Below are 15,460 nucleotides of genomic sequence, written 5' to 3' on the forward strand. Positions count from 1 at the left end.
GAACAATTAGGCAGGTTTACATGGACTAAATGGGACAGAGGTAAAGAATGATGTATGCACAGCCTTGGAACAACAGTGCTCTGGGATACAGGCATGAGGAAAAGCGAGTAAATAATGTTAAGATGCTTGGCTGTCTTTTGAAAAGAGGAAGAGTAAACGATGTCATTAAGAACTTCTAAATGGAAAGGAAGTCAAAACAATATCAAGATCGGAGGAACTGGTTTAAATTTGGTAAAATAATAATAAATCACAGAGTAAGCATAAAGAAAAATAACAAACCTCACAAAACAAAAGGAAAATTGTAAAGTCTCAGTAAATACTAAAATGAACAATGAATGCTATAAAATAATCTGTAAACAAAATTAACTCAGCACAGAAAAGTATGAGTACAAGGGCAAGTAAAAAAGTATTGCTACTAGTATACTAACTTAAACATGCACAAGTTTATCCCAAACACAATGTGTTTAAACTTGTCTTTGCCCTCTGTGAATGGCTGCAGTGATATCCTTGTCTTAGTTTGTTAGAGTGCCTTTATAAAAAAAAAAAAAAAAAAAAAAAGGATACCTTTTTCTTTTATTGCTGTGGAAAATTCACTTTGAGTTCAGGGCTAACATCCAATTTTTAGCAAAACTTAAGTGGGTATCTTCCCAAATCATTGAAGTTTTGTAGGAATGCCACCCTACATAAAGTAACTGCTTTTAGCTGCATCAAGCGCTTTAAGTAAAGTAGGGGAAACCTTAAAGATTAGCCAAAAAAGGGCCAAGACTGCAAACCTCAGCGAATGGAGAAACTGTGACTGAAGTCCAGAAACTGGTAGAAGACCATAGTATTAACATCCACGTGATAGCTTTGAAGTTAGAATCTCACATGACTTGGCATTTTCAATTTTAAACAAATATCTTTGCCTCATCATATTTTCGGTTCTATGGATCCCAAAAAGTACTGCACGAAGATCAGCTAGCTCAAAGAGCAGATGTTTCCATCAATTTTTAAAGCCAGTGAAAATGATTTTATAAAATTACTCATAACTGAGGAAGAGTCTTGGATTTATTCTTCTAAGAGCAAGGCCCAATCAAATGAGTGGCTTCCAAGGGATTCTGATGTGTCAACCAAATTCAAGGCAGAGAAGTTTGCTCATAAAGTGATGTTGACTTGTTTTTTCTTGGGGGGGAAGTGGGCTCCAAAGGGATTGAGCTTGCTAGATTTTTCTCAAAGTTCACAGAATGATCAAGGATATTTATTAAGAAAAAAGTTTTAAGAAAATTGAAAACTGCCTTGGTAAGAAAAGTCAGGAAAGTTGCACTGAGGAATTTTTCCCATCATGACAAGGCACCTGCTCATTCTTTAAAGGTAGTATGGACTGTCCTGAGAGAATTTCATTGAGAAACCTTACTCTATCCACCCTACAGTCCAGATCTTACCCCTTCTGACTTCTTTTTGTCCCACAAACTTAAAGAACACTGAAATGGGACATAAGTTGAGTTCCTCGTGGATGCCAAACCTACTATCTTGATGTGATGCAAATCAAAGAGCTCAGAAATCTTTGTAAAGAGGTACAGAGATGGTGGCACTGTCTTCAGAGATGGATAGTTCTAGGTGGGGGATATGTTGAAAAACATAGTTTTGATATTTTTGTCTAATATAAGGTTTTGTAGCAATGTTTTAGATTTATCCTCATACATGGAACAAAGCAACCATTAACATAACAAACACATAAACCTATAACAAACACATAACACACAAACCCCTTAGCAAAATGACAGCAGTAAACTCATGCCTTTTAAAAATTATTCTGAATGCAAAAGACTTAAACTCCAGTCAAAGCACAGTAGCAGAGCAGAAAAGATAAGAAAGCATGACCTATGAATATGCTATCTATAAAAGAAACGAAGATGAAGATAAGTTAAAAATCAGAGGAAGGAAAAACATACATTAAGCTAATGGCAATCATAAAGAACAAAACTGGTAATACTAACTTCTGATAAAATCAATTTAAGGCAAAAAAACAGCAAAAGAGAAAAGGAAGAACATCGTATTACATAATAATTAAAAAGTCAATTCTACAAGAGGACACAACCATAATAAATGTCTGTCTACCTAATGAAAAAGTCTCAAAATATACACATCAAACATTAGCAGACTTTAAAATAGAAATAGACAACTCCATAGTAAGAGTTGTTGTTGTTGTTAAGTGTGTCAAGTTGATTCACACTCATAGTGACCCTATGTAGGGCTTCCCAGGAGCAGTTAATGAATTTGAACTGCTAACCTTGCTGTTCAAACTAACCATGCAGTTCAGTGCATTAATCCACGGTGCCACAGGAGACTTTAATACATAACTTTTCCTTTTTTAAATTATGCAAACTATATATGTATGCATTTTTATTCTTGCAACACTTGCCAATGCAACATTTATCAGGTGCACAGTTTAGTAATGTCAATTACATTATCATATTCACCCATAATTGTTGCCAAAAAACCCACAGTGACCTAAAATATACTTGTTGTTATTGTTAAGTGAATATATTAGAGAAGTGCAGCCAGAGTGCTCCTTGGAGGCCAGGATGGCCAAACTTCGTCTCGCATACTTCGGACATATTGTCAGGAGGGACCAGTCGCTGGAGAAGGATATCATGTTTGGTAAGGTGGAGGGTTAGAGAAAAAGAGGAAGACCCCCAATGAGATGGATTGGCCAAGTGGCAGCATCGATGGACTCAAACATGGCAACAATGGTGAGGTTGGTTCAGGATCAGACAGCGTTTTGTTCTGCTGTGCATAAGGTTGCTATGGGTCGATACCAATTCGTTGGCACCTAACAACAATAATGGCATTTGGGAAGGATAACAAAGATTTACTATAACTGATTTCTAGTTTGTTAATTTGACTTAATTTTCTGTTGAAAGGCAAAAGGGATATTTTCCTAGCAAGATAAGAAGAGGTAAGTACTTCTGCTACAAATAAAAATAAGAAAGCTAAGGGAATGCATATTTCTATAAGGAAACATTTGAGATTTTTCCAGATTGTCATCAATTCTGGAGTCTTCTTTCCACTTCAAGGTCAGTTGTACTTTGGTCAAACAGGTCAACTTGCAATTTCATTAAATACACTTATGTTTTTGCCAATTTAAGAATTCTGTTTTTTCTTCAATCACCTAATTAATTTTTTTCTAGGGAGAAGCATGAATTTGGGTTTTGCAAAACTTAGTTTTAAGCATCCAATAATTACAGTTAATTTAAGATCTTGATTCAAGAAGGTGCTTCCCATACATGGCAAGAATCAATGAAAATTCACTGTTTTTCTATATTTAACTACACAAGGTAACAAACAGAGCTTGTATAGTTTACATGCTTCATAAAGCCAAGGAGTCTCACATAGAAATATATGAACCTCAAATTGAAAAAAAAAACAAAAACAATTTTTTTAAGCACATTCCCCAAACAGGACTAATGAATTTTATTGAAACTTATACAAATCACAGAAAAATTGTCATTGATACACTTAATAATGTGGAGAACAGGACTATCAATAAATCAGTATTTTAGCTAAAACTAATATTTTATTGTTTCTCCAATAATTCATATAAAAAAATAACTTTTGGAATATACTGAAAACTACCACCATTTTTTGACCTTTAAAAATCACATCCTTGTAACATCTGGTATGGAGATGATGAAAGATAAAAAAAAATCAAATATACAACAGTTATTTTTGTGAAATCTCAAGAAATATTAGAAATATTACAAAAAAACCAATAAAGATTTCTTGCTGGGCAGCTACCTAGTATGTTTAACAGTCATGAAGCAAAATGTGCCAAAGATCAAAATGTGCCATAAGAGTAAGTTATCTGAGATGTCAAGTGCATAAGGTCAAAGGTACAATTTTATTAGGTCAGAGATGGTATAAATAAAATGTTATATGTCAGAAAGAAGGGTCACATACAAGGTGTATATAATATAAAGACATCACAGATGACAAGTAATAACTTTAAGTAGAACAAGTATGTTTACTGTAGATACCTTCACTGATTAAAAATGAAACTTCAAAGTGAGTAAATATAAAATTGCCTTTCTATATCACATAATTCATATTCTATATTGCAAACTTATTTTCAGGAAGAAAGGGTTATAACCAAGAATAACTACATGAATTAAGTGAGAACTTAAAGAAAATTTAATCCCTTTAAACTGAAACAGTACACCGAATGAACACATCAATCAAATCTCAAACCACAACAGCTAAATGTCAGGCCCCTATGATAGCTACAAAAAGTAGATGATTCATAACCAAAGAGATTGCATTATTTTTCTTCGAACTAACATGAGTTCAATATCATTTCCTTACCTTTTCTCACTGAAATAAAAACACATAAAATTTATATTTCACTTTATACAATAGGAGTACTCCAAAAATATTTCTAAATTTTTTTTTTTTTTTTTTTGCAAATTCAATAATATATTTAGCTATTTTATTGTGGGAATTCTATATAAATAACTTTTCTACATGGAAGAATTTTCTTCATAACAGGAATAATTAGATTCTAATTCATGGAAGACCACAGAAGAATTGATGCATATGAGTTATAGTGTTGGAGGAGAATATTGAAAGTGCCATGGGCTGCCCTTAGAACCAACAGATCTGTGTTGGAAGAAGTGCAGCCAGAGTGATCCTTGGAGGCCAGGATGGTCAAACTTCATCTCTCATACTTCAGACATATTGTCAGGAGGAACCAGTCGCTGGAGAAGGATATCATGTTTGGTAAGGTGGAGGGTCAGAAAAAAAGAGGAAGACCCCCAGCAAGACAGACTGGCAAAGTGGCAGCATCAATGGGCTAAAGCATGGCAACAATCGTGAGGCTGGTCCAGGGTCAGGCAGTATTTTGTTCTGTTGTGCACAGGGTCACTATGAATTGGTACCTACTCGATGGCACCTAACAACAACAACAACATAATAATAATAAATCCTTTCTAAAACTTTTCCTGACAAGTCCCCATGCCTCCCCTCCATGGTATGTTTTCCTTTCTTACAACAAATCAATAAACTCAATTCTATTAAATTACAGGTATGTTCTTCCAGTATCACTGGAGGAACACTGACAAAAATCAAAGAAAAATAATACATTACAGCTGATTCATGCAAACAATAGGGATGAATCTCACATACTTAAAGATAAATTAAAGAAGGTAGACACAAAAGAGTACATACTGTATGATACCATTTTTATGAAGTTCAAGATCAGACAAGATTAATTGATGGTGCTAGAAGTCAGAAGAGTAGCTACTTTAGGGTGACACTATCTACAAGGGGACAAGAGAAAGCCTTCTGAAGTACAAGAAAATGATGTGTATCTTCTGTGAGTCATGTTTTATGTCTGTGCACAGACCTTAAAATTTACTGTGATATATACTTGAGATTTGTATTTGTATTTCAAAAACAAAAACTTAAACATACATGCACCTACACACAAGTACTGCCATTAACAAAAGTACAGTAATCTACCCAAGGCATTCAATAAGAGGCTATGACAAACAATGTATTTTTTCCCCTTGAATTACTATAGAAATTTTCTATTATAAATGAACCCCCCAAAATACATAAATTATATAACCATTCATCCAAGTCTCAATTAACATATGAATGAAAATTATTTATTGTTTTTAGGTGTCATAGAGTCGATTCTCACTGATAATAACCCTACGTAGAGCAGAAAGAAATATTTCCTGGTCCTATGCCATCCTCCCATTTGTTTATGTTTGAGCCCAGTCTTGCTGATTTCATGGGGGTCTTCCTCGTTTTCATTGACCCTTCACTTTACAAAGCATTATGTCCTTCTCCAGTGACTGGTCCCTCCTGACAACATGTCCACAAAATGACAGATGAAGTCTTGTGATGCTCTAATGCTCACTTCTAACAAGAATTTTGGTTAATTTCTTTCCAAGACATATCTCCTCCTTTTGGCAGCCCACAGAATATTCAATATTCTTCACTAATACCATAATTAAAGGCATCAATTCTTCATCAGTCTTCCTTATCCATTGTCTAGTTACATATGCATGTAGGGCAACTGAAAAGAATATAGGTGGCGTAAGGCGTACCAGCATCGTCAAACTGACATCTTTGCATTTTAAAACTTTTATAGAGGTCTTTTGTACAGATTTGCTGAATGCAATACCTCTTGATTTCTTGAGTGCTGCTTCCATAAATGCTGGCTATGGATCATACAAAATTAAGTCTCTAACAAGTTCAATCTTTTCTTCATTTATCATGATGTTATTCCTTGGTCCTGTGATGAAGACTTTTGCTTTCTTTACAGAAATTCATACTGAAGGCTAAATTCTTTGATGTTCATCAGTAAGTATTTTAATTCTTCGTGGAATGTAAGGCTGTATCATCTGCATTTCGCAGTTGTTAATAAGTCTTCCTCCAGCCCTGTTGTCACACTCTTCTTCATATAATCCAGCTTCTCACATTATTTGTACAGCATACAGTTCGAATAAGTATGGTAAAAAGATGCAGTCCTGCCACACACTTTTCCTGAGTTTAAACCATTCAGACTTACCTTATTCTGTTCTAGCAACTACCTCTTGGTCTATGGACAGATTCCTCAAAAGAACAATAAAGTGTTTTGGAATACACATTCTTTGCAATGTTATCCATTGTTTGACATGATTTATGAAGTTAAAAAAAGTTTTTGCATAGTCAATAAGGCATAAGTATACATCTTTCTGGTATTCTCTGCTTTCCGCCAAGATCCATGTGACATCAGCAGTGATATCCCTCATTCTACAGCCATAGTTTGAATTTCTGGCAGCTTCCTATTGATGTACTACTGCAACTGCTTTTTAATTTTCTTCAGCAAAGTTTTACTTATATGGACTATTAATGATATCGTTCAATGATTTCTACACTCTACTAGGTCACCTTTCCTTAGAATGGCACAGATCGGATCTTTTTCAATTACAGATTCATACTTCATACATTCCATGTTCTGATTATGAATGGATGTTTACAGTTGCTTCTCCTCATTTTGAGTTGTGTCTCATCAGCAAACAAACGTACCAAAAGCTTTTCTCCATTCACGTCATTATGGTCAAGTCTCCTTTGAGGAGGCTGGCCTTCCCAGTCAGATTTTGAGTGCCTTCCAGCCTAAGGAGGTCATCTTTGAGCACCATAACTGACAATATTCTACTGCTATTCACAAAATTTGCAGTGGCTAACTGTTCACAAGTGGTCTGTCTTAATCTAGAAGCTTTACTAAAACCTGTCCACCATGGGTGACCCTGATGGTATTTACAATACTGGTGGCATAGCTTCCAGCATCACAGCAACATAAAAACCACCACAGTATGACAAGCTGACAGACAAGTGGTGGATGAAAATATTTATACAAATCTAAACTTCATGTAGGACTCCTGGTGTGACGCTGTAGGATCAGCACTTGACTGTGAACCACAAGGATGATAGTTCAAATATACTAGCTGCTCCCAGAAACCCTATACAGTGGTCAAGTTGGAATCGACTTGACAGCGCTTAACAACAACAAACTGCACACAAATAAATTATAGATGAAAGGATAATACATTTCCCCATCCTCTTACAAAATTGGTCCATTACATGAAACTTACATTGCTAAATATTTTCTAAGAAATTTTGGAGCACCACTGAATTATTCTTTCCTTGTATTTGGAAACATCAAAATAGTATAACTCTTTTTTATTTTTGCTCTAAGAAGATACACATAATTGTATTAAGTTCTTGTTTCTATGTTTCTTATTAATTAATTGTTGTTGCTAAACGCTGTGAAGACACTTCTGACTCAGCAATCCTGTACAGGGTGTCCAAGGAGTGGCTGCTAGGTCTGAACCACTGATTATCTGGTTAGCAGTCCAGTGCTTATTCTACAGCACCATACCAGGACTCCAATCACTGAAGTAATACTACAATAATGCCACATTAGTTATTAAACACTCAATAGCTTTAAATAATCAAATAAGTACATAAAAACATGGATCTCTTTAAATTAAAGAACTCTGCATATACTGTTATTGTTGTTATTAAATGCTGTTGAGTCCGTTTTGACTCACAGAGACCTTGCATAGGGTCAGAAGAAGAGCAGCTGGGCGGTTTGAATCGCCGACGTTAGGGTTAGCAGTCCAGTGCTTATGCTACAGTGGCACACCATGACGCCTCTACCCATACTAGGATTCAATGAATGCCTATAACAAAACAAAGTAAAGCTTACCACTTCTTCATCTGAAAGTTCTCGCCCTTGGATGCTGCTATTCTCTCTCACAGCTTGCTGGTGTTTTTTTCCTTTAACGTGGCTAAAAAGATACACCTCTGACGAGATCTAAAAGAAGAAAACTGTTTAAATTATAATAAAAAACAGAACAATCAGAATGCAATTTATGAAAATGTTGTGCCATTGTGGAAAATGTAACTAATGTCACTGAACATCTTGTGTAGAAATTCTTAAATGGGGACCAAATTTGATGTGTAAATTTTCACAAAAACACTGAAAATATTAATTTTTAAAGGTATAATCAAAACAATGTAATCAATTCTGTCTTATTTAAAATACAATGGTGAGTCAAAAATTATCTGCATTCTGGCTGTAGAATTTATTTTAATCAACTTATAGGAAAATAAACAAATACGTCATTTTTCGACATAATCTCCTTGTCTTTCAATACACTTTTATTCATTTGTCAACAAGTTTCAAATTCCCTTATAAAATAATTTAGGCTGAGCTGTGAGCCACACCACACTTCTGTCTTCACTGTTTCATCACAGGTGACTGAGAAAGTTTCTATTCCATAGTCTGCTGTTTACTCTCAGGAAACCAATCAATAAAGAGTTCAAAAGCCAACCATCAGCTGAAACTTCAATGCTTACAGTATTCTGGGGTTCTCAAGGGCCAGTATTGGAATATTATCAGGGTTTAAAGTGCTCATTACATGGAGACACGCACTGAAAAGCTGAAGTCTAACCTTGAGAATAAACACACAGAGGACAGCTCTCCAAGGGCACTGTGATCTTGGAGGACACCTCAGCCCACACTGCTGATGCTCTGCAACAAAACGTAATTCTGAGGTGTTAAAACATCCTCCCTATAGTCCTGGTCTTGCTCCATTGGACTTTCACCAGCTTGGTTTCCTGAAAGCAGTCCTTCAAAGACGAAGATTCAAGTCTGATGAAGAAGTAAAGAAAGTGGTGCATTCGTGGCTTGCAACTCAGGCCAAAACATTTTTCAATAAGGGAATATAAAAGCTGTTGAAAGATGGGCACAGTGCATCAAAAAGCAAGATGATGTCAAAAAATGATGTATTTGCCTTTTCTAAAAGCTGATTAAAATAAATTCTACACCCAGAATGTGGATTATTTTTGACTCACCTGCATAATAAACATTAATCCAGTATACTGCATGCAAACTGAGATCATTTTAGCATTTAGAAACACCTTCTTTAGAATAACATCATTCTGAGACTCCACTGGAAGATACAAGATCAAAAAAAGGTATGCGATAACAAGGATGAACCTGGAGGAAATTATGCTGAGTCAGTCACCAAAGGACCAATACTGCATAAGACCATTCATTGTTATAAAACATTAAGAACAGATAACCATACTAAGAGAAAAAAAAGAGCAAAAATAAAGTTTTGTTGGTTACCAGGGGCAGCAGGGAGGGGGCAGTGGAGCACAGATTAGGGGTAGATACATCAGTTTGGGTGTTGGGTAAGGTAATACACAAGAAGGAAGGGGAGGGCAATACACAAGAAGGGAGAGGAGAATGGAAGAATATATAGACAGGGGAACACTTAGGTAGGTTTGCATGGGCTAAATGGGACAGAGGTAAGCAGTGATGTATGCTTAACCTGAGAACAACAGCTCTCTGTGATACAGGTATAGAGGCATAGTCTCAATGGGCAAAAGGGGAAATAATGTTAAGATGCTTGATTATCTTATTAATATTGGTTTCCCTTGCCTAGTATTGCAAAATAGACACCTGAGTGGGAAAGAAAGGATTGTCTGGAAACATGATTACAGAAAGCGTGTAAGGCCGCCTTCAGCCTTACTGATTCAAATCGTAAAAGGGGTTCTAGAACTTGCTCAGTGAAATAGGCTTCTTTCAGAGCCCTTGTAGTGTACAGGACTTTAGGTGGAATTCTGAGCTCCATTCAGAACCTTCTGAGGTGGGACATCCCCACTTGAAAGGACATACAGACTAACCCAGAGTTACAAGAGGAACAGAAGATAATTCCTAAAAGAAAGACCAGCGGGAAAAACAAAAACAGCAGTTTGTGTGGCTATTATAAGAACAAGCAAGCTGTTTGCCAAGGAGCCATCAAGGCAAGCAATCAAGTCTCTTGAGGACAAACACCCCGCAAAGAATGAAACTCAAAGGGAATATACAAGCAGGCATGTAACCTTGTTGGTGATAGCACTGGTTTACATTTGAGTGGAAGTGGGGGAAAGTCAGTAATGAATATATGGACTGAGTTTGACCATGTTCCATAGACTCCTGTTGACCTCAAGATGAGAGACAGAAGAGGGAGGGCTGGTTGGACCCAAGTTTGAGGAGACTCAGGAACTCCTGAGCCCAGTGACACTGACCTAGCCACATTTGGGCTGGTGGTGGTTATATGCCGTGGAGGCAGTTCCAACTCATAGCGACCCTGTACAGGGTTTCCAAGGCTATAAATCTTTACGGGAGCAGAAAGCCTCATCTTTCTCCTGCGGAACAGCTAGTAGTTTCGAACTGCTGACCTTGCGGTTTGCAGCCCCATACATAACCACTATGCTACCAGAGCTCCTTACGGAGTGCTAGAGCTGAGAATAAAGCATCCATCTGATATAAAGTGGGGAGACACATACAAGAATGCTCCAACTTTGAAGATAATACCCATTTGACCTAGCTTCAGTGGCTTGATGACCAGAGTTCTACTAGAGGAAGATAAACAAATGTGATCACGGAAGCAAGTGTAAACTGACACAATATGATGAACCTGACCTATACTTATAGATATAGTAGCTCAAAACACTAACCAAGAGGGAAGGAGTCTTCACATCAAGGATCAAGCCTATCCCCTCGGTTAATGTTGTTGTTGTTGTTAGGTGCCATCAAGTCGGTACCGACTCATAGCAACCCTATGCACAACAGAACAAAACACTGCCCGGTCCTGGGATAACCTCACAATTGTTGTCATGCTTGAGCCCATTGATGCTGCCACTTGGCCAATCCATCTCACTGGGGGGGTCTTCCTCTTTTTCTCTGACCCTCCACCTTACCAAACATGATATTCCTCTCCAGAGACTGATCCCTCCTGACAATATGTCCAAAGTATGAGAGACAAAATCTGGCCATCCTGGTCTCCAAGGAGCATTCTGGTTGTACTTCCTCCAACACAGATCCGTTTGTTCTTTTGGTAGCCCATGGCACTTTCAATATTCTCCTCTAACACCACAACTCAAAAGCACCAATTCTTCTACGATCTTCCTTGCTCACTGTCCAATTTTCACATGCATATGAGGTTACTGAAAATATCATGGCTTGGGTCAGGTGTACCTTAGTCCTCAAGCTAAAGTGTTGCTCCTCAGCACTTTTAAAAGGTCTTGTGCAGCAGATTTGCCTAATGCAATATGTTGTTTGATTTCTTGGCTGCTGCTTCCATGAATGTTGATGGTTGAGCTGAGCAAAATGAAATCTTTGACAACTTCAATCTTTTCTCTGTTGATAAGAATGTTGTTTATTGTTACAGTGGTGAGGATTTTTGTTTTCTTTACATTAGATGCAATCCATACCAAAAGCTGTGCTCTTTGATCTTCATCAGTAAGTATTTTAAGTCCTCTTTACTTTCAGCAAGTAAGGTTGTATCATCTGCATATCTCAAGTTGTTAATGAGTCTTCCTCTAATCTTGATGCCACATTTTACTTCATATAACCTAGATTCTTGGATTATTTGCTCAGCATACAGTTTGAATAAGTATGGCGAAAGAATACAACCCTGTCACACACCTTTCCTAATTTTTAAAACATTCAGTGTTCCTTCGAACTGCCTCTTGGTCTATGTACACACATCTGATGAGCACAATTAAGTATTCCAGAATACTCATACTTCTCAGTGTTGTCCATAGCTTATTATGTTCTACACAAAGGCCTTTGTGTAGTCAGTAAAGCACAGATAAACATCTTTCTGCTATTATCTGCTTTCAGCCAAGATCCATCTGACATCAGCAATGATATCCCTCGTTCCACATCTCTTATCCCTTTGGTTGATAGGGACAGGCAACTTAGACACTGGCTACCTAAAATGGGGGTAGTTGTTCTGTCGAGTCAGTTCCGACCCATAGCGACCCTGTACAGGGTTTCTGAGGGTGTAAATCTTTATGGGAGTAGAAAGCCTCATCTTTCTCCCATGGAGCAGCTGGTAGTTTCGAACCGCTGACCTTAAGGTTCACAGCCCGATTAGTAACCACTACACTACCAGAGCTCCCTTAAAAATGGGGGTAGGGACAGGTATAAAGGCATGAAGTGGCTGAGTTACAACTTTTCAAGACGAAGTTTAGTTTCAGAGTGTGCCAGGAAGGCAGAACCCCCACTGAATAGTTTTCATATAGTCTAGAGGGTCTGGTGAAAGGAAATGGGAATGGGATAGGATTCTTTTGATTCAATAGTGAGTAACTGTTATCATGACTAATTGCGATTGTTACAACTGTAAAGGTAGAAGTTTTGTAACATAGAGGGGTAGCAGTTAATCTTACATTCCAGGAACAGAGGACCCTAGGACCATCAAGGGAGAAAAGCATGAGCGGAATGTGGGACCCTAACCAGAGAAGCAGCGATACCAGAGATAGAGGCAGCAATGATGGTATGGAGAGCAGAGTCGCTGAGGACTCTAGACTCATGGAAAGAGAAAGACTGTAAGATGGTGGCACTCAGGAGGCAGGCTTGCAGAATGTGACCTTTGGTTTTTTAAATTGTTACATAGATTTCTGAGTGTTTTCATGTGCATATTTAAAAAAACAAAACAAAAAAAAACAGGGAATAGAGGCAAATAAATGATGATATGTGGAGGGGATTTATAATCATTGCAATGAAACAAATATGATAGGATGAGTGCAAAATCAATGTTCTCCCATGTAAACTATCACTCAATTCACAATAAAAACTTAAAAATAAGAAAATTATACACGAACATAGCAATGTACATTGTGATTAGTACACTGTTTCAGTACTGAAAATGTTGCTTTCCTATTTTTGGTGCCAATACCAAAAAAAATGCTAACTTGGACTGTCATTAAGCAGTATCCATCCAGATTACTAGCAACTGCATGCCTTGGTGCTTTGATCTATTATTTCTAAATGGTGATCTATTTTAAATGTAGTTGTCTCCCAAGGCACTCAGGAGATGCATTAGCATGAGTTTACAAAGATTGGAGGAATAGATTTCCATGCTTCAATACAGCTTAGTAATAAACTATAATATATTATCACAATATTGATAATAACAACCCACCAGGACATTACAGAGAGAACACTGCTTCTTTCTTTCATAAGGGGTCAGCTTCGGGGCATAGTCGGTATTTGCGTGTCGTCCACTGCTTAGCTCAGCAGCTTTCTCTTTTCTTTGCTCAATCTGTTCCATGTGCCTCCGAATGCTTTCATCATGCTGCAAATAAAGTCAAGGGGCAAGAATATTTAAAATTATTCAAATTCTATTACAAATTGGGAGAGAGTAGCCTTTCCACTATGCTTTCTAAAAGAACAGGAGAGTGTCTGACGTCAGTGTTAGTCTGAAGACTGAGAACAAAAATTCAGGTAAAGCCCTTTAATGCCTCCCACATGTATAGTAATGTCTCCTCAAGCATGCTCCATGGGACTGCTCCGTGGGACATTAATATTAATAGGCCTTTCCTGGAAGACGTTTTCCAAGGTGAAATAAATTTAGAAAAAAATAAGTTAAAGCTCAACAAGTTGTTAACATAGACTTATACAAAGCCTGTACTATGTTGTTGTGTTCTGTAATGTAATAAATCTAACTTATAGTAAGCAGCACTTTACAAACATATGACCACAATGTACCTCTGAGAAACATTTCTTGGAACATAATATAGAAAATGGCAACTCGTAAGAAGAGCTCAAGATTGTTCACATGGCAGAAGAGGCCCACCATGACAGAAACCTCTCTCCCTGCACCCAATCCTATTTCTAGTCATCTCTAGAGACTGTTCCAGAAAAGAAAAACATGCTACTTCACATATTTGCCCCAGTGTTCAGCCCACAGCTGAATGCCATCCTACTCCTTCATCTACTCCTTCACCTGCTAAATCATCTGAGTAACCTCAAGCCCTTCTTTCAAGAGTCAGAGCTCAACAAAAGAGGGAACAAATCCTTACAGCAAGGATCATTCGGACCCTTCCATACACAGAGTAGACACGGATGGGCAACTTGGACATTGGCTACCCAAAATGGGGAGGGGGGGGGTGGGCTTCAAAGGCAAGAAGTGACTGACTTACAAGCTTTCAAGAGGGAACCTAGATCCAAAGGGCGTGGAGGAAGGTAGAATCTCCACTGAGTAAAATCCAATCTGTCTGGGCGGGGCTGATAAAAGGAAATGCGGATAGGTCTCTTGTGATACAATAGTGAATAATTGTTATCAGGACTGACTGTGAGGGTTGGAAATGTAAAGGTAAACATTTTGCAGCAAGGAGGGGAGTGATTAACTTAGCAGTCTAGGAGCGGAGGTCCCTGGGACCATCAAGGGAGAAGAGCAGAGAGCGGGACCCTACCCAGAGAAGCAGTGACGCCTGAGATGGAGACAGAGATGATGAAGTGGAGAGATGGAGCAGCTGGGGACTTTAGATCCAGAGAGGGAGAGGGGTTGTGTGCTGACTGCTGGGGTGGGGAAGCAGGCTTACAGGGTATACTCTTTGGTTGGTTGATGATGCATGGAGGGGATTGTAACCGTGGCAATGAAACGATATAGGATAGGAGGAATGTAAAACTAATGTTTTCCCATGTAAATGATCACATAATTCACAATAAAACATTTAAAAAAAAAAAAAGTGTCAGAGCTCAGGAATGATTCACTAAAAGATTTTCCTGAGCTCTGTCACCTCTCATGTTAAACTAAGTGCCCCTCCTCTGTACTCCATAGTATGAAATTGAGTGAGACAAATTACAGTAAATTCTTTTCAGTTTATTTTTAAATGATTATAATCTATGAATTTCAGAAGCCTAGCAGTAATGCCTTCATTATTAATAGACTGCTTAGTAAAAACAGGAAATGTTAATCTTCTTTTAATTGTTTTTCCTCAATGACTTTATCTTATTAAAATCAATCAATTTCATTTTAGATAGTTATATTAAAAATTGTTGTTGTTATGTGCCATCGAGTCGGTTCCGACCCATAGCGACCCTGTACAGGGTTTCCAAGGGTGTAAATCTTTACGGGAGTAGAAA

At 37.6% G+C, this 15,460-nt stretch overlaps 1 protein-coding gene across 1 annotated transcript in view; it reads right to left on the reverse strand.

Annotated features, from left to right (window-relative positions):
- SCAPER (S-phase cyclin A-associated protein in the ER) overlaps positions 1–15,460 on the reverse strand; it is a 466,531-nt gene that overhangs the window by 308,392 nt on the left and 142,679 nt on the right. Inside the window, exons 18-19 of the mRNA XM_006866457.1 lie at positions 13,515–13,667; positions 8,240–8,347 (exon numbers count right to left, since the gene is read on the reverse strand). Coding sequence (XP_006866519.1) covers positions 8,240–8,347; positions 13,515–13,667 — 261 coding nt within the window. The remainder of the gene's footprint in view (positions 1–8,239; positions 8,348–13,514; positions 13,668–15,460) is intronic.

This window comes from Chrysochloris asiatica, unplaced genomic scaffold (genome assembly GCF_000296735.1).
Source record: "Chrysochloris asiatica unplaced genomic scaffold, ChrAsi1.0 scaffold00092, whole genome shotgun sequence".
Lineage (NCBI taxonomy): Eukaryota > Metazoa > Chordata > Mammalia > Afrosoricida > Chrysochloridae > Chrysochloris > Chrysochloris asiatica.